The sequence below is a fragment of the Pimephales promelas genome, chromosome 3 (genome assembly GCF_988280905.1).
Source record: "Pimephales promelas chromosome 3, fPimPro1.hap1.1, whole genome shotgun sequence".
Classification (NCBI taxonomy): domain Eukaryota; kingdom Metazoa; phylum Chordata; class Actinopteri; order Cypriniformes; family Leuciscidae; genus Pimephales; species Pimephales promelas.
The window spans coordinates 49595270-49620332 of record NC_142771.1 but is presented as its reverse complement, the minus strand read 5'-3'; the positions used below and the strand labels follow the sequence as shown (position 1 = coordinate 49620332).

General features: G+C 38.5%; 1 protein-coding gene across 3 annotated transcripts in view; it reads left to right on the top strand.

Annotated features, from left to right (window-relative positions):
* LOC120476342 (hydroperoxide isomerase ALOXE3) overlaps positions 1-24713 on the top strand; it is a 52263-nt gene extending 27550 nt beyond the window's left edge. For 2 of the 3 annotated variants that reach the window (XM_089128978.1, XM_089128979.1), the window contains exons 3-15: positions 3795-3999; positions 10843-10924; positions 11046-11168; positions 12377-12480; positions 13353-13522; positions 13635-13778; positions 14222-14425; positions 15317-15403; positions 15691-15860; positions 19489-19610; positions 20022-20122; positions 24035-24205; positions 24509-24713. In XM_089128978.1, coding sequence (XP_088985104.1) covers positions 3795-3999; positions 10843-10924; positions 11046-11168; positions 12377-12480; positions 13353-13522; positions 13635-13778; positions 14222-14425; positions 15317-15403; positions 15691-15860; positions 19489-19610; positions 20022-20122; positions 24035-24205; positions 24509-24688 — 1863 coding nt within the window. In that variant the 3' untranslated portion in view covers positions 24689-24713. Of the gene's footprint in view, positions 1-1946; positions 2155-3794; positions 4000-10842; positions 10925-11045; positions 11169-12376; positions 12481-13352; positions 13523-13634; positions 13779-14221; positions 14426-15316; positions 15404-15690; positions 15861-19488; positions 19611-20021; positions 20123-24034; positions 24206-24508 lie in introns of those variants that run through there. The other variant, XM_039667338.2, reaches the window with a different exon arrangement.
* The last annotated feature ends 350 nt before the right edge of the window (positions 24714-25063 follow it).

The window sequence follows — 25063 nt, the reverse complement described above, 5'->3', positions numbered from 1 at the left end:
GGTTTCATATTGCATATCGTTACAGCCCCAAAGTTGTTCTAGTTATTTTGGTGAAAGTAACTCAAAAGTAATACATGAGTAATGTAACGCATTACAATTCTGAGACAGTAATATTGTAAGGTAATGAAACAGTAACAAGTAATACCTAATGTATTACAGTTTGGAAGTAACTTGCACAACACTGCTGGGCATAGACCCCATTATAGATAAAGTTGGACAGAAACACACCTGTTCACCGCTCATTTTCCCATGGGCAAAGGCAGAAAATTGATCCCTTATCTTAGCGCCATCTACTGTTCTAGAAGAGGAAGTTGCGCAGCTGTATTTGTGAGAAAATCTGATTCTGCCTGGACGCGGAAAAATAGTGCCAAAAGTCACGTGACGGTTTTTCGTACTTGTAGAATTCTGTTTTGTACTTGTAGAATTTTGCTTTGTACTTGTAGAATTCTGTTTTGTACTTGTAGAATTTTGTTTTGTACTTGTAGAATTCTGTTTTGTACTTGTAGAATTTTGCTTAGTACTTGTAGAATTCTGTTTTGTACTTGTAGAATTTTGTTTTGTACTTGTAGAATTCTGTTTTGTACTTGTAGAATTTTGCTTTGTACTTGTAGAATTCTGTTTTGTACTTGTAGAATTTTGTTTTGTACTTGTAGAATTCTGTTTTGTACTTGTAGAATTGTACTTGTAGAATTCTGTTTTGTACTTGTAGAATTTTGCTTTGTACTTGTAGAATTCTGTTTTGTACTTGTAGAATTTTGCTTTGTACTTGTAGAATTCTGTTTTGTACTTGTAGAATTCTGTTTTGTACTTGTAGAATTTTGCTTTGTACTTGTAGAATTCTGTTTTGTACTTGTAGAATTTTGTTTTGTACTTGTAGAATTCTGTTTTGTACTTGTAGAATTTTGCTTTGTACTTGTAGAATTCTGTTTTGTACTTGTAGAATTTTGCTTTGTACTTGTAGAATTCTGTTTTGTACTTGTAGAATTTTGCTTTGTACTTGTAGAATTCTGTTTTGTACTTGTAGAATTTTGTTTTGTACTTGTAGAATTCTGTTTTGTACTTGTAGAATTGTACTTGTAGAATTCTGTTTTGTACTTGTAGAATTTTGCTTTGTACTTGTAGAATTCTGTTTTGTACTTGTAGAATTCTGTTTTGTACTTGTAGAATTTTGCTTTGTACTTGTAGAATTCTGTTTTGTACTTGTAGAATTTTGCTTTGTACTTGTAGAATTCTGTTTTGTACTTGTAGAATTTTGCTTTGTACTTGTAGAATTCTGTTTTGTACTTGTAGAATTCTGTTTTGTACTTGTAGAATTTTGTTTTGTACTTGTAGAATTCTGTTTTGTACTTGTAGAATTTTGCTTTGTACTTGTAGAATTCTGTTTTGTACTTGTAGAATTTTGCTTTGTACTTGTAGAATTCTGTTTTGTACTTGTAGAATTTTGCTTTGTACTTGTAGAATTCTGTTTTGTACTTGTAGAATTTTGCTTTGTACTTGTAGAATTCTGTTTTGTACTTGTAGAATTTTGTTTTGTACTTGTAGAATTTTGCTTTGTACTTGTAGAATTCTGTTTTGTACTTGTAGAATTTTGTTTTGTACTTGTAGAATTCTGTTTTGTACTTGTAGAATTTTGCTTTGTACTTGTAGAATTCTGTTTTGTACTTGTAGAATTCTGTTTTGTACTTGTAGAATTTTGCTTTGTACTTGTAGAATTCTGTTTTGTACTTGTAGAATTTTGTTTTGTACTTGTAGAATTTTGTTTTGTACTTTTAAAGATTTTAGTTTGTACTTGCAGGATATTTTGGTCATTGAAGAAATACGTTTCTATGTATATGTAAAACATACTGTATTTGTTTGATAGGTACGTTTTTTATTTGCAGAACAATATGCATTAGTTTGTGAGTGATGTTTTGTATTTACAAACCACACTGAGTTTGTTTGTGAATCATTGGGTGTGAGTAAAACACGTTTTGTGTGTGTGGGAGGTTTAGGCACATACTTCGCTCCATAACGTGTCCCCACAGGCTCCGTTAGTCCGACGGGCCGCACCCACCGCGGCATCGCTCCCCCCGAGCGCCGACACAGCACCCGGTCGCCACTCCACTCCCACAGAAACACATCGGCTGGACAGGGCACTCTCGGGAGAGAGATCAGGTACGCTTTAAGTTTCACCAACTTTCCTCCCCGCTTTCCCCGACGGCGCCGTTTCTTTTCCAGGGGAGGCCAGGGCTCACGTTTCAGCCAAGAGGGAATGATCAGCGGTGGCTTAATTGGGGGTCGCAAATCACCTCTTCCAACCTCAAAATATTTCTCATATGAGCTTTGAATATTTAAAAGTGTATAACGATCATAGATCAGAGCGGAGGTAGCGTCGTGTATAAACAATGTTCTTAATAAAACAATCATAAAAAACAAACAGGAGAGGACAGAGAGACGGCATGCCAGCACCGGCGCCATCTCGTCTCAGAATATTAACTCATGAACTCACTTTATTGGGAGTAATATTTTATATATATATAATCTGTAATTTTACTCAAGTACTTGATTTGTGTACTTCATCTACCACTACACTGCAAAAAAATGGATTAATGTAGTGATTATTGTGTATGACTGTTCATTAGTAGTTACTTCATAGTTATTTTCTTGAACCTTAATTAGTAGATCATTAATAGTTATTCAGGAGGTATGACAGAATTCATATTAATTGACTAACTGTTACTTAACATAAAATTCTATTACATAATGATTAGTTAACATATCTTCCTTAGTAGTTAACAGTATTGACTTAAGTGTTTATGTAAGTAAAAAACAGTATTAAAGGGTAATTCCACTGGTGGAGACATGAATATATATATATATATAGTAGAATAGTATCATAAGTTTCTAATTTGGGTCCTTCTTGGCCGATAAAAGGCAGAAAATGACTTTTTAGTGCTTGTGAATTGTAGACAACAATCCCCACAGTGCATTGCAATGCTCAGCTCCGCAGGCCACTCTCACTACTCCGCCCATCAACGGTAGACTAGAGTTGAGCTCCACTCTACGCCACCACCTGGAAATCATTTCGCACAATGAAATCAGATAATGCGCGCTAATATAATATGACGCCATCAGCCGTGATTCTGAAACATAATTCTACACGTGAAATGCAGCCAAACCTTGGAGCGCAAAACATAGTAACGTTATTTCATAAAGTTCGGGATTGAACCGAACTACAAGGACATTCGCGGGCTTCATTGAACAGGTTTTGCGGCTTTGCTTGATGTTATAACGTTACTCTTGCTTTTTTAAAGTATGTGTTTTTACACATGTAATTAAATACATATTTTAAGAGTTATTAAGATTAATTAATAAGAAAAAAAGTAGATCGGATCATGAGCCATCTAAAGATTCCCATCCCTACTGTAGTACAATGATTTATTGCTTGTCTTTGTCGATTAATACAGAAGGTAAATAACTTTTTTTTTAAATCGCAATCGCAATATTGGTTAAAAAAATAAATAAATAAATAAAAATATCGCAATTAGATTATTTTCCAAAATCGTTCAGCCCTATTTCTAACAATGGAAATCTTAATGCAAATGGGTGAAGTGTCCCTTTAACGATAATTGAAAGAGTGAGTATAAAAGTTGTAATGATAAAAAAAATTCATTTTTTATTAAAAAAAATTTAAAAAATTTCATGTAAACTCTGGAGTTTCTTTTGTGAATTTGAACCCCCTCCCCCGACTGCATATTATTTCATTGTTTTACACACAGTGGCCCTAATACGCCATTGTACATACGTCTGTTTAGGTGCAAGAATTTCAGATAGACTGTAAAGCGCCCCTGGGAGAGCTCATAGATGTCAAGCTCCACTCCAAGCCGTTCATGGGTCTTCTTTACGACCAGTGGTTCTGCGATAAGATCACCATCAGCACGCCAGAAGGAGACGAGATTTTGTTTCCGTGCTACAACTGGCTGGACTGGAACGAGAGGCTCGTTTTAAGACCAGCTAAAGGTAGGCACTCCCATTTCAAGTCATGGCCCCCATTCACATTTACCGGAGTAATGGAAAGTTCAGTGGTGATGTCTTGCAAATATACTGCATGTGCGTACACACACACACACACACACACACACACACACACGCTTTTGTATATTGCAGAGTGTCAGATGCTCAAATACAGTATAACTCCTGCACAGGGTCAGGACTAGAGATTACATGGCTATGATTGTTGGGCTGTCCCATATGAAAAAAAAACAGCATGGTTCATATACAGCAACCATACATCTTCCTTGCTTAAATTGGCCAGAATTACCTTACGTGTTTCATGTAAGACCAATACATGTCCTATAAAAAAAGCAGACCAATTATGGCCCCTTTCATACTAAATAGCACACATACAACTTATAGGGGATTTTTGCGTCATATACGAATACTGTAAAAGTCTTATATGAGTTGAACATGACAAAAGTATGCAATGGTGTATGGTACTTGTAGAAAACACACAATATTCATATACATCATTTAAAGTTCTTATATTGAATCATATGAATTTTAAATGACAAACATATATGCAATGGTATATGGTTTTATTAGAAAACAACTTAAAGTCATATACTAATCATTTAAAGTTCTCCTATTGAATCATATGCTAGTCAAATTAAAGTCATATAGGATTTATACACATTTTGTGTCATTTTTATACTCGTTATAAAAAGTGTTTCATACAGATTTCATGTTTAGATGACCAACATCACTTATATGAAGTTTGCAAATTTGGAAATTGTACAGTGTAGAATCCTGTTCATTGTAAAGTAAAAAAAGGGCAAAATTCAAACAGTGGGTTTAAAGTAACACCAGGTAACTTTTCAACCTTCATAATATATTTCCAAGTCTCTTGTGATGGTACATTGACTTACAATAGGTTGAATGACACGTCCGCCATAGCCCGACGGGGCCTGTAGCGTTTTTAATTTGTACTTTTAAACTTCGGGTTTCGGGTAGTAACCCCGCGAACAAAGACAACTACAAAATTCGACTGCTGTACAGCACATACGTCACTTCCACTACCACTTCCTTAAAATCGGACGTGCGAGCCAAATTTTATATTCATGGGCGAAGCAGCACAGAAAAACAAGAAAGCAAAGGTTTTATCGGACGAAAGCAAAAAGAGAAACGTGATCGTGTTAAAGGCAGAACGAGGTTTAACTTTGCTGATTCATTTATGGTAGCTTGAGATTATAATATTGACGATATATGGTTATTATCTACCACTCAAACATTGCGTTTAAACACCAAGCCTGGTTAGCATTAGCCACTCGGTGCATCATAGAAATGCTCCTAGAAAACACAAAAAGCTAAATCAATAACTTACATTTATACATGAAAGCATAACCACCCAACATCAAAAGTTATTCTGATAAGTACATTTTGCATAAATATTTAATCTAAAAGAATTAGTTACCCATTCTAAGAAACTTGGTCCTCCAAAAAAGGAAATAAAGTGACAATTTCACGTGCATTGCTGATCTGCAGTCTGTGGAGTTGTTCTCAGTGGGGGTTCAATCTTCAACTGGCTGGCAGGAGCTGCCACTGGCAGGTCACGTGACCTGTCAGTGGCTGACTGGCAGCTGCCAGTGGTTGTCTGTCAGTCTAGTTTCAGAAACCATTGATTTTTGACAGTTTTTGTGTTCCTCCCTTTATAGCTCATATATTATGTATCTGTTGAAATTATTATTATTAGTAGTAGTAGTAGGATCCCAATTTAATAGTCAAATGGCCGTGATCAGACTGGCAGCTTGCAGACGCTCATCCAGTCAGCCGAGGCTGAGACTGCGAGTCTAACGCGTCGCCTGACACTCTCGCTAAAAGGAAATAAATTGTTTTCTTATTATGAATATAATGTCATGCCTTTATTCTTGTGTATGATTGGTATTTTGGGGCCGTTTATCCCGATTAAACCAGTCAAATGGCCGTGGGCACATTATACATTATGACATTATATTCATAATAAGAAAACAATTGATTTCCTTTTAGCGAGAGTGTCAGGCAACGCGTTAGACTCGCAGTCTCAGACTCGGCTGACTGGATGAGCGTCTGTAAGCTGCCAGTCGGATCACGGCCATTTGACTGGTTTAATCGCGACAACAGTACCCAAAACACCAATCATACACAAGAATAAAGGCATGACATTATATTCATAATAAGAAATTTTTTTATTTCCTTACAGCGAGAGTGTCAGGCAACGCGTTATATTCGCTGATCACCCGCGGCTGACTGGATGAGTCCAACTGCCAGTCTGATCACGGCCATTTGACTATTAAATTGGGATCCTACTACTAATAACGAATAATTTCAACAGATACATAATAAATGAGCTATAAAGGGAGGAACACAAAACACAAAAACTGTCAAAAATCAATGGTTTCTGAAACTTGCCAAAGGCAGACTGACAGACAACCACTGGCAGCTGCCAGTCAGTCACGTGACCTGCCAGTGGCAGCTCCTGCCAGCCAGTTGAAGATTGAACCCCCACTCGTTGTTCTTCTGTTTTTCATTTAACTACACTAGGTGTTCTGGTAAACGAGAGTAAAAGATAGTTTGAGGATAAATATACATACTTTTAATATTTTCACATCACAAATATTGTCATAAACAATATAAAACACGTATTGTAATGAGTTAAAACACTTACTATTCGTTTTTACTGCTAAAAGCACTCCACGTCTGCACTGCGTCGCGAGTCAAAGAAGATGCAGGCCTCTGTGAGAAAGGTTTAAGCACGCACATCACATAAATATTGTTACAAAACAATATAATGCCATGAAATACATGTTGTAGATTAGATTAAAAACATTTTTCCGTGTTTTTCCTGTTAACGCTAGTATTGAGCTCAGTATTGAGTCAAAGATGGTCGCCTTAGAGAAAATATTCGGCTCGTTTAAGTGCACAAAGCATCTAAATATCGCTATAAATCAATATATTATAAAATACATGTTGTAAATTAGATAAAACACTTACTTTCGCCGTTTCCCTGTTAAAAAACAAACCCATCCTGGCTAGGTCGTCGACGGAATTAAGTGCCCCCCTGAGAGCGGTTTAGCCACGCACAGCACATACACATTGTTATAAAACAATAAGACGTTATACAATGCATATATAAATGCGATAAAACACTTAATCCATGCGTTTTCCCTCATCGGATGGCTTGCATCGCGAATCAAAGAAAATGGGCTCTATGCACGGCGTTATTTCCGGTGAAGGATTAAGGATGCTCGATAACTTCAGTTTGTAACTGTTTTCTTTATTTCACATGTAAAGAAAACATCTTAAAGATGTTGTTTAACTTTTTGATTCAGTTTTATATGTTCTGTTGGTTGTATTTTATCCCAGCTTTTATGTAGTGTTAAACTGAAACAGGAAGTGCTTCTGGACCAGTGTTGTTTACATCTTGTGAAATGGTCTATATCATCCCACATACATCAACATTCACTATCATACCTGCAATAGAGGTTTCATTGGGCTTCATCCGGCGCTGTGTGTTCAGCTCCTCCGTCCACACTCATCTCCCATGGCAGGTTCAACATTACACACTTATTATAATCTATATCCCAAACCTGAATCATATATGAATGTAAAGAATGCTCTATATAACTGTCTATCCATTAAACCTTTTCCTACAATATCCTCATTCTTCACTCTCCATTCTTCAACACATCCCGAAAAATATTATATTTACTACAACTAAATAATACATGACAAACCTTTTCAGATACACCACATTCATCACATAATCCAGTCTCATGTATAATCCCCTAATTGCCAGTGTTGAGTTTAACCCTGCACATCCCCGTGCCATAACCTAGACAGCAAAACCTCTTCTTTCCCATTTCCTCCCTGGCAGTTTACCCTCCCTACTATCTTTGTGATACTATGACCTCCCTTTGCTACTACTATCCCATCTAATTTGCCATTTATTTATTAACTTCCTCTTTAAAATCGATTTTGCCTCCTTTTTCCCCATAGGTACTCTAACATCCACCTCTCTCTTTTCTTGTGCTTTTTCCCCCGGATGTAATTCATCAAAGTGTTTATTTCAATCAGAGGGTGCAGCAATTTAACAAAGTTGCGTCAAATGAATAAAATGTTGAAAATTGGCTAGAATATATTTTTGTATGTGACAAACTCTGGTGGTGATATGCATAAGAATAACTTAAGGAAAGTTTTATGTTTGTACTAGGTTAAGAATAGTATTATATATATATATATATATATATATATATATATATATATATATATATATATATATATATATTTTTTTTTTTTATTGAGAAAACGTTAAAGGAAAATACAGAGACATTTGAATCCATGAAACAAAAATAATCACAATTCTGCATCTTATTTCACATCAATCATCTTTCTAATACATTAAGTATCCTTTTCAGGTTAAGAATAGTAGATGTACTAACTTAGTAGGCTTACTGTGATAAAGTTTACAGAAATTGTCACAAATGAAAATGAAATCTGATGATACAGAATTTAAAACAAAACCATTGATATATGTAAAATATTCAACTGTATCTTGTAGAATACACTCTAATATTTTTTTTTTTGTAATTTAAATGTGTGCTTGTGTGTGCAGTTTTAAATAGTTTTCTATTAAGTTTCATCAAATGTTGATGATTGAGCATGATTGACATGATTGACTGCAGCCTTACCCTTTTACTGTCTATGAGCCTTACACTTATTTGTAAACTTCACTGTTTTATTAATTCACTCAATTCTATTAATTCACTTCTTCAGTTAAAAATAAATTAAGGTTTTTGAGGAAAACATTCTAGGATTTTTCTACACAGAATGGACTGGTAACCAAAGATTCAAATTTTCAAAGAAGGTTCAAATGTCCGTCTCAATGTAGCTTCGAAGTCTCGACACAATCCCAGTCAAGAAATAAGGGTCTAATCTAGCGAAACGAACGGTCGTTAAAAAAATAATAATAATAATTAAAAAATTACTAAAAATAATATATATATATATATATATATATATATATATATATATACTTTTGAAACTTCTTTGAACATTTCATTGAAGTCCATTCTGAGTATAAAAAATTTAAGTGATACATGGATATCTTGGATGACATCAGGATGAGTTTTAAAAGTCAACTTAATAGGGCATTTCAGAATGTTTGTAAACAATAGGCACCGCGATACTTCCGGGTGGCAGAACGCGAGCGGCTTCCATTGACTAACTGAAGAGATCCAGCCGGCAACTGAACAGTTAGACAGTTAAAATCATTGTTGTTGATCAAAGTTGAATCTATGGCGAAAATATGTTGTGTTTGGGGTTGCGCCACCAGATATACAGCAAAAGGTGTAGGTTTTTTTTATCGATTTCCTTCAGAAAAAAGTAAATCTATCCAGCAGAACCTGTGGGTGAGGAGGTTAAAGCGAGTGGACGTCGTCAAAAGTGCATGTCGTCTTCTAATTATGAGCCTGAGCCCGATTTAAATCCAACCATTTTAATACGTGGGTCGTTATATAACTGACGTTCTCAACTAACTTAGTTATTTCTATTACTTTCCATGTTACTTTCTTTTGAGCGGTGAGTAAATGCTTCTTCATCGTAAATGCTTCTGATTGGCCAATGCGTTCAATAAATCAACACATATGTCTGTGATTGGCTACATCGCTCATCGCTGCAGTCACGTTATAAAATTAAACTCTGCCATGTAACTGTTAAGTCATTTCTATTTTGTTTTAGTTGTTCTTGTTGCTTTTCTGCAACAGATGAATACAAATGTATTAGTTTTTATTTGTTTTATTCATAGATATTTCTAGTTGGCGGGAGTCCCGCGAATCGTTTTATTCTCCTGCAATCCGCACACACAGAGTGCATTACCGCCCGCACTCGGCCATCAGATCTAGTCCCGCGCCGCGGTCTAGTGCGTTGGGAGTGCACGTCTCTAGATCAAAAAAATCTAAGCTTTAATGATCATGTTAACTATGTCTGAATTTCCACCACGTCTGTTCTTGAATCAACTGTTGAAATGTAGATTAGGCTTCTGCCGGCGGTGTGTCTCCCTCCATGCAATTTACTAGTGTTGCCATAGGGACGCTTCGGCTTTTGCCACCCGGAAGAACGTCTTTTATTGTTGTGACGTCATGGTGAATTGTCGTATACTTTAAGATGCTGGACATGAATATTAAATTAGCATTATTTTCCTATGTTTTTACATCAAGAAAATCTATATGGCTTTTGTGTAGGACAAAAATATATTAATATTATGCAATTTATATATGTGGATTTTGCAGCATATATGTCCCTTTCAATATTCTGTTGGAAGGAATCACAGGTGTTTTTAGCAAACCTTTTCCATATGGCTGATGGCTTGCAGATGTACTGCGTATGTAGTTGTCATTCAAATGGTTCTTTTTTATGTATCTCAGAAGATTAGCTATAGGCTAATGCTACTATTACTTATTATGCTACTAATAAAGCACATTTGAGAAGTCATCGTTGTATAGTCAAGACACGATAAATATATATATATACATACATACATACATGTATTAGGGTGACCATATTTTGATTACCAAAAACCAGGACACTCGGCCTGGCAAACAGATGGGCCTACTCAAATGATACTCGAAGTTTACTCAAAGATACCTTATTAATTTCAATACATTTAAAGTAGGTTATGCCTCCTCTGTATGGATAGAAAATTGTTATTTGAAAACAGGACAGTTGGTCACCCTAATATATATACAAAATATAGATTCCATTTTTTTTTTTTCAAAAGTGTTTCCAAACTGAAATTTAGATTGTAAATTAATGTTGGCATTTGTATTTCAGCTTCACTTGTGTTCCAAGACACCAACCCAATAGCCCAAAAACTAAGGATGAGGGAGGTGGACGAGCAACAGAAGTTATTTAGGTTGGTGGACAGCACGCCTGCCTATACAAGTCGAGTGTGACAGCCAAGTGTCTGCGTTATATTAAGATAAAGAGAAGTGAAGTTCCTTGTGTTGAAATACAGCTGAATACTGTACTCCTAGGTGGCGTGTGTATGCTGAGGGCATGCCTCAAGTTATCGATTGCGACAGTGCCATCTCTCTGCCACCTGAAGTCCGATTCTCTTTCTCAAAGGAATCCGAGTTTTACTTCTCTGCAAGAAAGCAGTAAGTGACCAAGTCATTTTTACTCCCTCCTGTAGTGTTCATCTCTTTGTTACACACTGTTCAGAGTTCACGGGTCTGCTGGACCCAATATTGGGTTTTTACAACAACACAACCTTAAGAATTTAGGGAAACAACTGAACTGGTGTCAACTCTATTTCTTATTTGAATGACAAGCAATATATTCAGTAGGCGTATTCATGGTTTTGCCATATTGGCTTCCTCTTCCAGATTATCGGCAGCAGCAGCAGGTTCACGTCGGTGTAGTTTCACTCTGCTTCTTTTCTTATTATTCTATTCTATTATTCTTATTCTATTCTATTTCTTGTCATTTTCTTATTAGAAAATGAGTATGATGAAGTCAGGGACAGATTCTTGTGCTTTTTCAATTTTTTTCAAAAGAGCCAGAGCAAAGTTTACACTCGTGTATTAGAAATATTGGCGAATTTTTATTATATAATAAGAACAGTAGTAATATCCGACTTGCACTGGTAGCAGTTCTGGTATTTATATAACGTTACAACAACAATCCTGTTTTTGTCACTCATTGACACCCAAGCTATAGGCCTACTTTATACTATATTTTATTCACTGACATGCTGGTTTCTAGCACACCTGACGAGAAGCTCAGCGCCACATATTTAAAGTTGAAGCACTTTATTCTCTAGGAGTGTACACGGCGCCCAGCAACGGCTCAGGACCTTGGTCAAAATCCTGACCAGAAATGTACATTTATTTGTCTCAAAATTGCATTAAAGAGCCCCTATCATAGCATTTGAAATGTTCCTATTTTTGTTTCAGGAGTTCCCAAAAAAACGGTTTAACGTGCATGCAAGGATAAAAAACACTTTATTTGTCTTATAATATGCATTTATTTTTAACTGATTTGATCAATGACTCCCAAATGATTCGTTCGACGATTCATTTTCCCAAACACCTCCTTTGAGTGACGCGAATCTGCGGCGATTGGTCAGATGACCCAGTCAGTTGTTATCGGTAAACCGTAGGCAGAGACTGTCGGCAACGGAGCGCCCACAACCAGGATTATAGCTCGTCAAGTGTTGAAAATTGTATATAGTGTTTGAACAAACGTGTCAGAAAACGTGCACTTTCCACACGGCCAAAGTAGTAACTACAAAGATGCTCACAACTAGTTGAATATCAAGGCTGTTACACTATGAATGTTTGCACTGTGTATTCTGTGTGTGCAGGTTAGTTCCTCTAAAGCTAACTGGATTAGCTGACTGCAGAGATTCATGGGAAAGCATCAGCCAACTGGAACCAATTCTTTGTGACAAAAGATCGGAAACCATTGGTACTCCTCTTAAATGAAAAAACTGCTCAAAATTACTGTATGGCAAATAAAGTACTGTCTATACTATATCATCCCTTACAGAGTAAAAATATATGGGAATATATTGCAAAATGTAATGCAATAAATTACATAATACGTTTCCATATATGGGAAACTAGTGCTCATCTTTTCCAATATACTGCAATTTATACATTGACCATTTATGGCTATTCATGAATATAAAATATTTATAAATAGAGACAAAAACAGCAATAACATTCACAAGGTTTTGGCCTTTATGTGTACATGTATTGCACATACATGTTCCCAAAAAATTGTAAATGTATGTTCAATGTGAATGGCACACAAATATATATGTTCACACACAGTCACGGAATGAGTTACATCAGACTTCTAGTTCCCAGCATGCTTTGCTTCTGACTGTTAAAGGAGAGCAAATGTTAAAATCAAGTGTTATTTTAATCTGTTTTGCTCAATATTAGTATAGGGCCGAGATATGCTAGTGTTTCCTTTTTTAATTTAAAAGGTTTTCTGGTATATCCGAGTATCTCTATATACGTGTGTTTATGTGGTGCTTGAGTAAGTAAATAAAATATCTGCAGTGCCATAGCTAATCATGTATACATCTATATATTATGAAGTGTATTACTGAATATAAAGTTACATACATTATGATATATTAGTAAATATACTGCCACATATTTTTCAATACATGAAAAGCAGCAAATACCTTATGTATAATTCAATAGATTGTAACATATAAACACAATATATTTTTCTGAATTTTTTCAAATGTACTGTTAAACCATTCACACATGGGAAATATATTTCGGTTCTGTAAGGGATATGTTCTGACACGGCATGCTTTGCAGAATACTGTCAGGAGCACTGGGATGAGGACGAGTTCTTTGGCTACCAGTTTCTGAATGGCCTCAATCCCATGATGATCCAGCTCTGCTCAACTCTGCCCAAGAACTTCCCCGTCACAGACGACATGGTCAAAGGCTCCCTAGGAGGCAGCAGCTTGGAGCAGGAGATGGAGGTACGCTTTCTTGCTACTGGCAATGATTTGGAAAGACTGGGTCTGGTTTGCTTTGGTTTTGTCTAATTTCGTGTGTGTCTTCATATTTGGTGTGATCTGCACCCACACCCAGAACGGGAACATCTTCCTGTCTGACTATAAGATGCTGGATGAGCTGGTGGGCAATGTGGTCAGTGGCAGACAGCAGTATCTCACGGCTCCCCTGGTCCTGCTGTACTGCAACCCTCAAGGGATGATGCTGCCCATCGCCATTCAGGTGCGGATCTACAAGCAGAAATACATTACGAATAAAACCTCGGCTCTTTGAGGGAGAACACAAGACATCACGCTGAATGGGACGTCGCTCCTTGAGCTTGTAGAGAGATTCGAATTGGCTTCAGCTGGGAAATGCTCAAGAAGTGACATATCCCAGACTGAAACACAACTACCTGCTCAGTCTTTATTAAATTAAACACAGATGAATAAATCTCGAAAGATGAGGTAAACAACCAAATTATTACAAAGAATAAAATGTGATATATAATGTACAACTGAAGAGTAGGCAAACGTCTGAATGATGTCAATGTCTTTATAGAGTAATTACGACAGATGTCGTGGAAATCCTTTCTCATTTCATAAAAAGGGAGAAAAAAAATTGCAGAGATTCCCTCAGAAACCATTTGTAGCATTTTCACGGATGTTCAAATGTAATCTCCACAGTTACGGCAGAAGCCCGGCAAAGACAATCCCATCTTCCTCCCGACGGATTCAAAGGCTGACTGGAAACTGGCCAAGATCTTCGTCCGAAGCGCAGAGTTTGGCGTTCACGAGGTGGACTTTCACCTGCTGAGGACTCACCTGCTGGCGGAGGTGTTCACCGTGGCCACGCTGCGCAATCTCCCCTCGCCACACCCTCTCCACAAGGTATTGAATCTGCCGCGCATGAGGCGGTTTGACGTGTGTGAAGGATGAGGGCTACAACAGTGGCGTGCTCCAGAGATGCCACATCCACACCCACAGAGAGAGAGAATGATAGCGAGTTCAATAATGTATGGCACTTCTATACTATTTGACGGCAGGGGAGTTTTCAGGTGTAGTGTGTGGTCACAGCTGTGTCTATTTGACCTATCGTATCTATTGTTACCAAGTGAAAAAGGCCATCCTTCATAATTGGCCTTTTGGAGAGAGGGACTGGCCAACCCGATCTCACGGGAATTCGTACGAATTTTACGAGGTGGCTAATTCGTGGCTAATTCGTAACAATTCATACGACCTCAGTCGTACAAATTAGTACGATTTTTGCTAAATCGTACATATTTTACGAATTGGCCATTTCGTATGAATTCGTACGAATGACCTACCCCTGACCCCGCCCCTAAACATAACAGTCACGTGGGTTTAGATAAATCGTATGAATTCGTACGAGTGAGGTCGTACGAATTAGTACGAATTAGCCACTTTTTAATCACTCGTACGAATTGGTCGTGAGATAGGGTAGGACTGGCTCATCTATAGCTTGTGGACACAGACTACACAGAACATTAGGCACACAAGTAATGTCTCACTCAAACCCAGTCACCTCCCTCTAACAATTCTCTCCAGAAATGGAATCGTTCTGTAATTTGTGTAAAAATAACTGGAGTGGAATTCAGGGAGTCGCATACAAAAGAAGGCTTGCGGGTTCAATTACACACACACAGGTGCAATAGCGCACGCACTCACAGACAAGAAATTAAAATTCATTCGTTATTCATATATCTTCAAAGAATGTGAAGGCAGTGAATACAAATGTCTTTCTTACTTTTCCTTCTGCAGCTCCTCTTTCCCCATATCCGATACACGCTCCAGATCAACATCATGGCCCGGAATCAGCTGATATCCAAGGATGGGGCCATTACAAAGGTGTGCACATTCAATGGTTAAAAGAGGCACTAAAGGATCAGTCTAAAATGAATACGTGCAAAAATATCTTGTAAGATTGGTAAAAAAAATATATACATAAATAAATATATGAATGGCTCTGACGTCTTCAATACATTGCTAGATTGCTTTTACTAAATTTTAACTAATATTTTTGTATTTAAATGCTGAGGAAATTATAATGGGATTTGTGATGACAGAACTTTGCTTATACAGTAGCCTTTGCCCTAACTTTATGTCGCGTCTTCTCTCCGTTCTACCACTCGTAGTATGCAGGAGTAGGTGGAGAGTCATTGGAGAAGTTGCTGAAGCGTGCCACTGCCTCCCTGACCTACAGCGCCCTCTGTCTTCCTGATAACATCTCAGAGAGAGGCCTGGAGACTGTGCCAAACTACTACTACAGAGATGATGGGATGAAACTGTGGCATTTCATCAACAAGTATGACAACCAGTAGAGTTTAGTCTAGTGTTTAATTGATAGGCATTACACTCACCTGAAGGATTATTAGAAACACCATACTAACACTGTTTGGCCACTTTCGCCTTCGGAAAGCATTCTTTAGAAATGTTGGCCCATATTGATAGGATAGCATCTTGCAGTTGATGGAGATTTGTGGGATGTTCATCCAGGGCACGAAGCTCCCGTTCCACCACATCCCAAAGATGCTCTATTGGATTGAGATCTGGTGACTGTGGGGGCCATTTTACTACAGTCAACTCATTGACATGTTCAAGAAACCAATTTGAAATGATTCCAGCTTTGTGACATGGTGCATTATCCTGCTGGAAGTAGCCATCAGAGGATGGGGACATGGTGGCCATAAAGGGATGGACATGGTCAGAAACAATGCTCAGGTAGGCCGTGGCATTTAAACGATGCCCAGTTGGCACTAATGGCTCATTTCCACTGAGGGGTGCGGTACGGTACAGTACAGTACGGGTCGGTACACCATGATCAGGCTTGTGTTTCCACTGCCAACAGTACCCTTACTTGATAGGCGTGGTGTTTGCTGGAAAGAAGCGATCGACGTCATTCTCGCGTGAAGAAAGCGACATAGTAAACAACAATGGATGACATATAGCAGATCTTGTTCTTGCTTCTCGGCATGTTTGTCACAGGAAACAAGCGCTGGCATTAGGCGTTTCTCAATACCAAGTAGCCTACGCTAAGCCCGACTCAGGAGAATGACTCCCGAGGATGCGAGTCCAGTAACGTTAATTCTGCTAATGGAACCGCACGTTCTTGAATGCACTTCTCAGCTCGCGCTGCTACTCCGGTTATCTCTGTATGTACATTTGAGGCAACAACAAAACTTAATATGTTTTAAAACACCACTCTGCTTCTTTTCGATTTAATTTAAATACATTTTAAACATTATAAGCACTCAAATGTGGTTCAGGCAACGCATAACCTATTGATTATTCAATGCATGTATGTAACGTTATATTTATAACAAAGCTAAATATAAAACACAACCCTGACTCTTTTCGTTTAAATTTTACAAAATTAAACATATTCCAGGCAATATGTAATGTATTGCATATTGCATTGGTAGGCCCTACAAATATTGCAATAAACATTACAGATGATCTTGTAATAAAGATACAGTAAAGCTTTAATAACATAAAGCAAACAATTCAGTCAAATATACAAATTCAGCGCTCAAATACATGAAACTTCACTGATCCTTCCGCCCAAACTATTGGCCAGGGAACGAATTATAGATTCACGAGACCAAAGATCGCCTGTTAGGTCTGTACAAGACGAATATCTCATGTTTATATCTCATGTTTAATCACCACACAGACGTCAGAGTCAGCGGTAGAGGTGTGCGATACCGCTAGATTTGGTATCGATCCGATACCAAGTAAATACAGGGCCAGTATCGCCGATACCGATACCAATACCAATACCGATACTTTTTAATAATTAAGGATGCCTCTTCAACCTAAATCTAAATGAATTTTCATGACTTTTGTTTTTGTGATTTGCATTTTGGGTTATTAATCAGTTAAAATCAGTTTAAAAAATCAAAGCTTTTGTTCAGAAACAACTTTTGGTTACTTTTGTTTTATTTAAACAAAGTTACAAAATTATTACTTCACAAATATAAAAAATACAACAAATTTGTAAAAACAAATTTTCTTTTCAAGTAGCATGTTAACAAAAAATGTTTCTCTTGTTTAGTGCACTTCTTTTCAGGATTTTTTTCTTAAACAAAGTCACAAGTTCGTCTCTGATTGTGCTGCTGTAGACTAGAAATGCGCGGCCGCGCGCGCCTGACTGGTGGTAGTCCTGGAGCGCGCTAATGGTGAGTCACGTGACGGTACAACACAGGAGAGGGAGACGAGAGCAGCACGGATTACTGAGAGCTTGCTCTGCTCTGTGACAGCAGCAGCATTTTGACAAACACGGTCAGGTCGCAAAACGAGAGAAACTGAAACTTAAGTATCGATATTTTCACGTTGGTATCGATCAATACCGATACCAACGTTGGTATCGATATTATCGATATTAGTATCGATCTGCCCACCTCTAGTCAGTGGCAAACATTAGAATGAATGGCCGAGGAAAGGCTGTTCCAGGCGGGGGACACGAGCGCGAGCGTCCGGTGATCGCTTGGAATGGATCTTCAAATGATCATAAATCTATGAATAAACCAGATTTGAGCTTTTAAGCCAGATTTACTGTCTCGCCTGAAAACCTATTAAAACCACATTTCGTGACACAATAACAATAGTATTATATTTCAACTGTATGCTTTAATGCCCTTGTGGCACGCACGAGTGACGATACTCTGTCCACCAATCAGCGTTCTGCAGTGAGTCTAGCTCCACCTTTTAGTACCCTTTCACTGTGCTAGGTACCCCAACGGAAGGGTACCCAAAAAGTGGTACGGTACGGTTCGGCTTTTTGGTACCATTCACAACTTTTGACAGTGGAAACGCAAATAATTGCATACCAAACCGAACTGTACGGTACCGTACCACTCAGTGGAAACGAGCCATTAGGGGCCTAAAGTGTGCTAAGAAAACATCCCCCACACCATTACACCACCACCACGAGCCTGCACAGTGGGAACAAGGCATGATGATCCATGTTCTCATTCTGTTTACGCCAAATTCTGACTACCATCTGAAATCGAGACTCATCAGACCAGGCGACATTTTTCCAGTCTTCAACTGTCCAATCTTGCAAATTGTGGCCTCTTTCTCCTATTTGTAGTGGAGATGAGTGGTACCCGGTGGGGTCTTCTGCTGTTGTAGCCCATCCGCCTCAAGGTTGTGTGTGTTGTGTCTTCTTCACAAATGCTTCACTGCATACCTCGGTTGTAACGAGTGGTTATTTCAGTGTCAAAGTTGCTCTTCTATCAGCTTGAATCAGTCGGCCCATTCTCCTCTGACCTCTGGCATCAACAAGGCATTTTGGCCCACAGGACTGACCCATACTGGATGTTTTTCCCTTTTCACTCCATTCTTTGTAAACCCTAGAAATGGTTGTGTGTGAAAATCCCAGTAACTGAGCAGATTGTGAAATACTCAGACACCAACAGCCATGCCACGCTCAAAACTGCTTAAATCCCCTTTCTTTCCCAATCTGACATTCAGTCTGGAGTTCAGGAGATTGTCTTGACCAGGACCACACCCCTAAATGCATTGAAGAAACTGCCATGAGATTAGTTGATTAGATATTTGCACTAATGAGAAATTAAACAGGTGTTCCTAAAATCCTTCAGGTGAGTGTATGCTTTCTACTCTCTCTCTCTCTCTCTCTCTCTCTCTCTCTCTCTCTCTCTCTCTCTGTGTGTATTACACAATACATCCAGTTTTTAGGGCTGAACTAATACATCCTGGTGCAATTTCTGATTCATATTTCAACAAATACAGTGTCAATTATACAGGTTCATGGTTCAGTAAACACATGCTGTACATGTACAACACATGTACTGTGCTCAACACATGTACTGTGTTGCTTTGAATAAATTCCGGCTTAAGAAATAAATGCAAACAAGTAAAGCTGTTAATATGTGAACCTGGGAAACATCTGACTGTGAGGTTGCTTACAGGTTTGTTGCAGCGCTCTTGTCCCACTACTATCAACATGATGTAAACGTGCAGAAGGACACAGAGCTGCAGAGCTGGATCAGTGAGATATTCACCAAAGGCTTCCTGGGAAGAGATTCCTCAGGTCTGTTATCAATCCGTTGTCAGGACTGTTGCAGGTGGAAATGCTGCACGAGTGATTTCTGGTGGAATACAAATGTGTCTAGACCAATGAGAATGCATTTCCAACGGAATTGTTGCCATTTTAGGACATATAATCCAACAAAGGTTTATTTTCTTTGTGTGTGTGTTCAGTAAAAACTCAGTATTTGCACAGCATAAGATAGACATATTTGCTTTGAGGAACAACCTCTTTTATAAACCCCACTGTAATTCACTGTTTTATGCAAAATAATTTAACCAGGTCAATAGCCAAAATTAGTTTAGTTTATGGCTCTACTTTCCATGTGTGTGTGTGTGTGTGTGTGCGCGCACATGTAGAAACATCCCGAACTGAGTTCCTCACTGAGAAACCGACTTACACTCTTCTTCCCAGGAATACCATCATCTTTTCAGACATTGAAAGAGCTGATCAAGTTTGTCACCATGGTGATCTTCACTGCATCAGCCCAACATGCCGCTGTGAACAATGGACAGGTCAGTTAAATCAATTCAATTCCAATCACACAGAGCCATTAAAGCCTCAGTCCGTGGTCCTAATCGCATACACTTTTCCTCAAATCCAGCGAATTGCTCCACGCATTCCTCTAGCTGTCCGTTCAGGGTCACATGTTCATGTTTTGAGTCATGTGTATAGTTTTGTTCTAGTGCCGCACACTGTGGGATTCTGGCCACGATTCGGACGTCTGGGACAAATTTAGCAAATCCTAAAACATTCGTCTGATCTTTGGCTAAATTCTGAAGTCTTTGATCGTTAGTTTGACATGCTCACCGACAGCCGATTAAAGACCGCTGCGATCACAGTTTACCTCCTTTGAAATTCTGGCGGCGTCATGAGACTTGACTCTCAGTCCTGCAGTATGACGTCAACGACGACCGTCAGATTGACCAAAATCAACATTAGATATTTCTTTGTAGCCACCATTTCAATCCTGCGTGTAATATCTGGATTGAATTGATGCGTGATGAATGCACTTCCACAGCAGTCACGAGTAACAGCGGGAATGCTTAATTTGAATTGATGACAGTCACGAGACCGATTAACGTTACTCGATCCAATCACGTTGATGGATAAAAATAAAATTAAAACAAGCATGTAACGAGTAACGGCCACAAACAGAAGGAAATAGCGGAGAAAAAGTACCGATACATCACTTAAAATGTACTCAAGTAAAAGTAAAATTACACAATTTTAAACTTACTCAAAAAAGTACAATTTCTGAAAAAAACTACTTAATTACAGAAACGTCAGGTATTTGTAATTTGTTACTTTACACCCCTGGTTATAAAATTAAAGATTTGAGTGTTTAAACAACCAGTTTTGCTTTTCAATTACAGTACAAGTTGCCTCTATTTAGGGCATGACTAAGTTACCTATATCACACTATTTGATGCAATTGGTACAGTATAAGACGATCGATATTCTTGCTTCGGCATCCCATGTTGAACTCCATCATATCGCCGGGATAATAATCATTTGATCTGAAGTGAATGCTACACACGACCGCGTTTTCCGAAGCCGATGCGGAAGAGAAATCCCGTCTCTTCACCTGCACAAACCGCACCAGGAACGAAAGATAGGCTATAGCACCGTCCCTTTTCTTGTAATGGAAACTTGTGGACTCGATCTTGAAGTCCTGACAGCACTGACAGAGTTTTTGCAACCTCCACAAACACAATAATTTACCATGACGATGATAAATTAAAATACAAAAACTACCGAAAGCCAGTGTTGGGAAAGTTCAATTTCTCCATGAACTAGTTCAAAGTTCAGTTCACACATAGTTCAGTTCATACTTCAAAAAATGAACTAGTTCATTTACAGTTCTTTTTTTCCATATGGCTTTTTTATTATTATTGCCACAGCCCATAGCTATACAACCACAGACAACAATTATTTTATCGACGGGCAGTTTGCACAGAAATGTAAGATCCTCACCGACCTCGTCATAAAATCCGTTTAAATGATCATACGACACCTCACGCCTCCTCGCTCGCTGCTTTGTCCACGGCGGCTGCTGGCTGGTGTTGCCAGATTGGGTGTTTATTCACTACATACTGTATTAAGACCTGCTTACGTGTGTTTTAGCCAACTGACGACCGCTCTGACTAAACACCATCCGACTCCGCGCTGAGCCGAGGCTCCCTAGCGTGACGTAAAATGGTGCGACGTTTTTATGAGCAGTCCTAGAAACACTCACTTTATCTACTAAATTAGTGCCCTTAAGTTGTTTTAAAACATTTTAAATCTTGCATGAACTTTTCATGTTTTTTTTCATACAAGGTTATCTATTCATTTAGATTTTTTTTTCAGAACCTGCAATATGCTCTTTAAGTGTTTTATTTAAGAAACAATGTCCCAATCTTAACCTAGATATCACAATTTCTTCTCTCCTATTTCCACTTCCAACCCTCGTCTCTTTAACTTTCATCTGAATTTGAAATAAGTGTCTCCCTTTCCCCTCTCTATCCCACCTTTCTTGCCACTTTTGATTTGTTTTCTCCCATATCACACTTCTGCTTTGCAAAATTTCCTTTTGTTAATGCCCTTTTTGCTAATTGATCTGCCATTTCATTCCCCATTATCCCTACATGTCCTGTCACCCATGTAAACTTTACCTGTGTACCTTGGTTAACTATTCTTGTTACGATGACTTTTGGATTTGAATGACCTTAGGCTTGTCAAAACTGATGATGAATCTGAGCATAGCAATACTTTGTTCTGTCCCGTCCTTTCTACCCATTGTAATGCAATTAATATTGCAAGCAATTCCACTGTATAAACCCCTAATTTATTAGATGTTCTCCTATTGATTCCTGTTCCTTTATCTGGTATCACCACCCCAATCCTGTTGCTTCTGTCTCTGGATTCCTAGCTCCATCTCCATAAACCTGGATATATGCATTATATTTTTCCAATAACCGATTTTTGAACACTCGATCTAAATTAATTTCCTCCTGAGCCTTCCTTTATTCCTGTGACACAGGCCAAACTATCTTCCATGGAGCAACCTCTGGATAAACTATCGTGGGACTCATTCTCAAATTATACACCTCTAATTCTTTGGCTATATCATTTCCAATCTGTCAAATTTTTCCCATACTCTTTCCCATAAGTACTGCTTTAGTGAGATGTGTATTATTATCCCTTGTAAACCAGCCCATTAACTGTTTCCTCCTTAAAGGGATAGTTCACTTTGAAATTAATTTTTGATATGTTTTATCTTCCCTCAAGGGCATCCAAGATGTAGGTGTTTTTGTTTCCACAGTATTTTCAATTTTGACATTTTTCGGTCAAACCGTTCTTGTCTGTCAGTCATATAATGCAGGTTTAGGGGGTCCACCTCAAAGAGCATGCACAGAGAAGTCCAAATTAAACATGATTTAATGACTCGTAAATGTAAGTTCACATTGATGGCCAGAGACACGAAACAAGCGGTTTGTGTGAGAAAACAAACAGTATTTATATCGTTTTTACCTCCTGTAACACAGCCATGTCCAACTGATCTGAATCAGTTATCCAATGTCCAACTGAACTGTGTTCAACATTCCGACGGAAGTGATCGCTTGCGCGTCTACGTCACTCATTGTTTACACTAATTAGTCTCATTAGTTCCTCTGTTTGTGGTGGACTTAAGGCCTGTTGAGTCCTATCCAGTTGTCAGTTCTAACGTCTTGTTTTGTTGGTTGTTCTGTCCCTGAGCTTGTGCCTGTTCATGAAATTCTGTTTTGTGAAGATTTGAGTTTGTCCTTGAAATTAAATTAAAAGACTTCTGCAATTTGATTTTGTTTAATCTCTGCTGCAACCTACAGTGACATTCATGCCCCGCTGGGGGTGAAAGAAGACGCAGATATTTCGTTTCTCTAAATACCCGGCTATGTGTAAATGTGGCCTCAGTTTTCAAGCTCAAAAAAAAACCCTGTTGTCCTGGCTCTGTGAACGGGAAACAAACATAGTGGGGTTTGGACCGAGCCATAAACCATTCCAGCCAATCAAGCTTCAGCAGCATGGAGGGGAGGGTTTTCATTTGATTGGCTATTGAGCTCAAATATCCGACCTTTCACACACCCATCATTGCAGACTCTGCTTTAAAGTGGATGCAGGCAAACAGAAAACAGTCGTTACAGCAGCGTTCAAGTGCGTGAATAGTGGCTGGCGGTCCGCATTGATAAATCAGCAACGATCGTCAATTCCACTGAATCGTTCTCCTTAAGACCGTTGACTTGTCAAGTGTTCAAGGGGGGCTTGACTAAAAAAAGTTTGACAACCACTGCCATAGAGCAAGTAGCCCATGACGACAAGAAAAACACGTTCTATGGCCTAAGTAATGTTAATTATGAGCCCTGTTTGGCGTATATATCACAATTCTCACCCATTCTTTTCCTCAGTTTGACTTCGGCGGCTGGATGCCTAACTACCCCGCTGCCCTCAGACAGCCCCCTCCCAAAGAGAAAGGCCAGACCACTGAGCGCACCATCATGGAGACCCTACCTGATGTGGGCACGACGGTGAACGGGATGGCTGTGCTGTCACTGCTGAGCAAGGACTCTGCAGACCATGTGAGTTTTCATATCATCAGGGCATGTTGAAAGACTGAAATTCAATTTTGCTGTGAAAAATGGGAATATTGTTCTTGCGTATGCCATCACATTACTCTGGATGACAATGGCTTGCTTACACTGCTTTCATTCCTCAAGTTTGCATTACCTGACTGTTACAATACAAAGGAGATTTAGCAAACTGTAAGCATAGTGGGCTCTTGCAGAATATTAGTGCTGTCATTAGAAGTGTGTTAAACATTGTTATAAACTTGTTTCTTATCAACGTTATTTACGATTACAATCTTGATGCCCTGTCCGTAGTACCCTCTGGGAAATTTCCCAGAACATTTGTATGATGAAGAGGTCCCCTGCAAGCTCATTGAAGATTTCCAAAAGGATCTGGGGAAGTTGGCCGATCTCATCGAGGAGCGGAACAAGAAGCTGGAGCTTCCCTACACCTATCTGAGCCCCAGAAATGTGGACAACAGTGTGGCCATTTGAAAGGATACAGTACACAGCAAAAACTCCAGTGTTAAATTAACTCTCCTGGGAGTTTATATGACTCCACACTCAAGAGTGTTACATTAACTCTGAAGCAGTGTTAAAGTTAATTAGATAATTAAGTGATTAATTGAGCAATGATTGACCAACATTGAAGACACCTGATGTTAACAAGTAGAATCACTGAAAGTGAAAAATCAAAATTATAAGTCACCATTATGGAGATCAGTGTTTGCTTCAGTGGGGCAGTCTGTCAACCCTTACATTTTATACTTTAGATATTGTTTTTGTCACAAAAGTCTGTTGGGGCTGATCCACTGAGGGGCTGGAATGAAAGTTTTCATGACATCTTTTTGTGATGTGTTCTGCACGTCC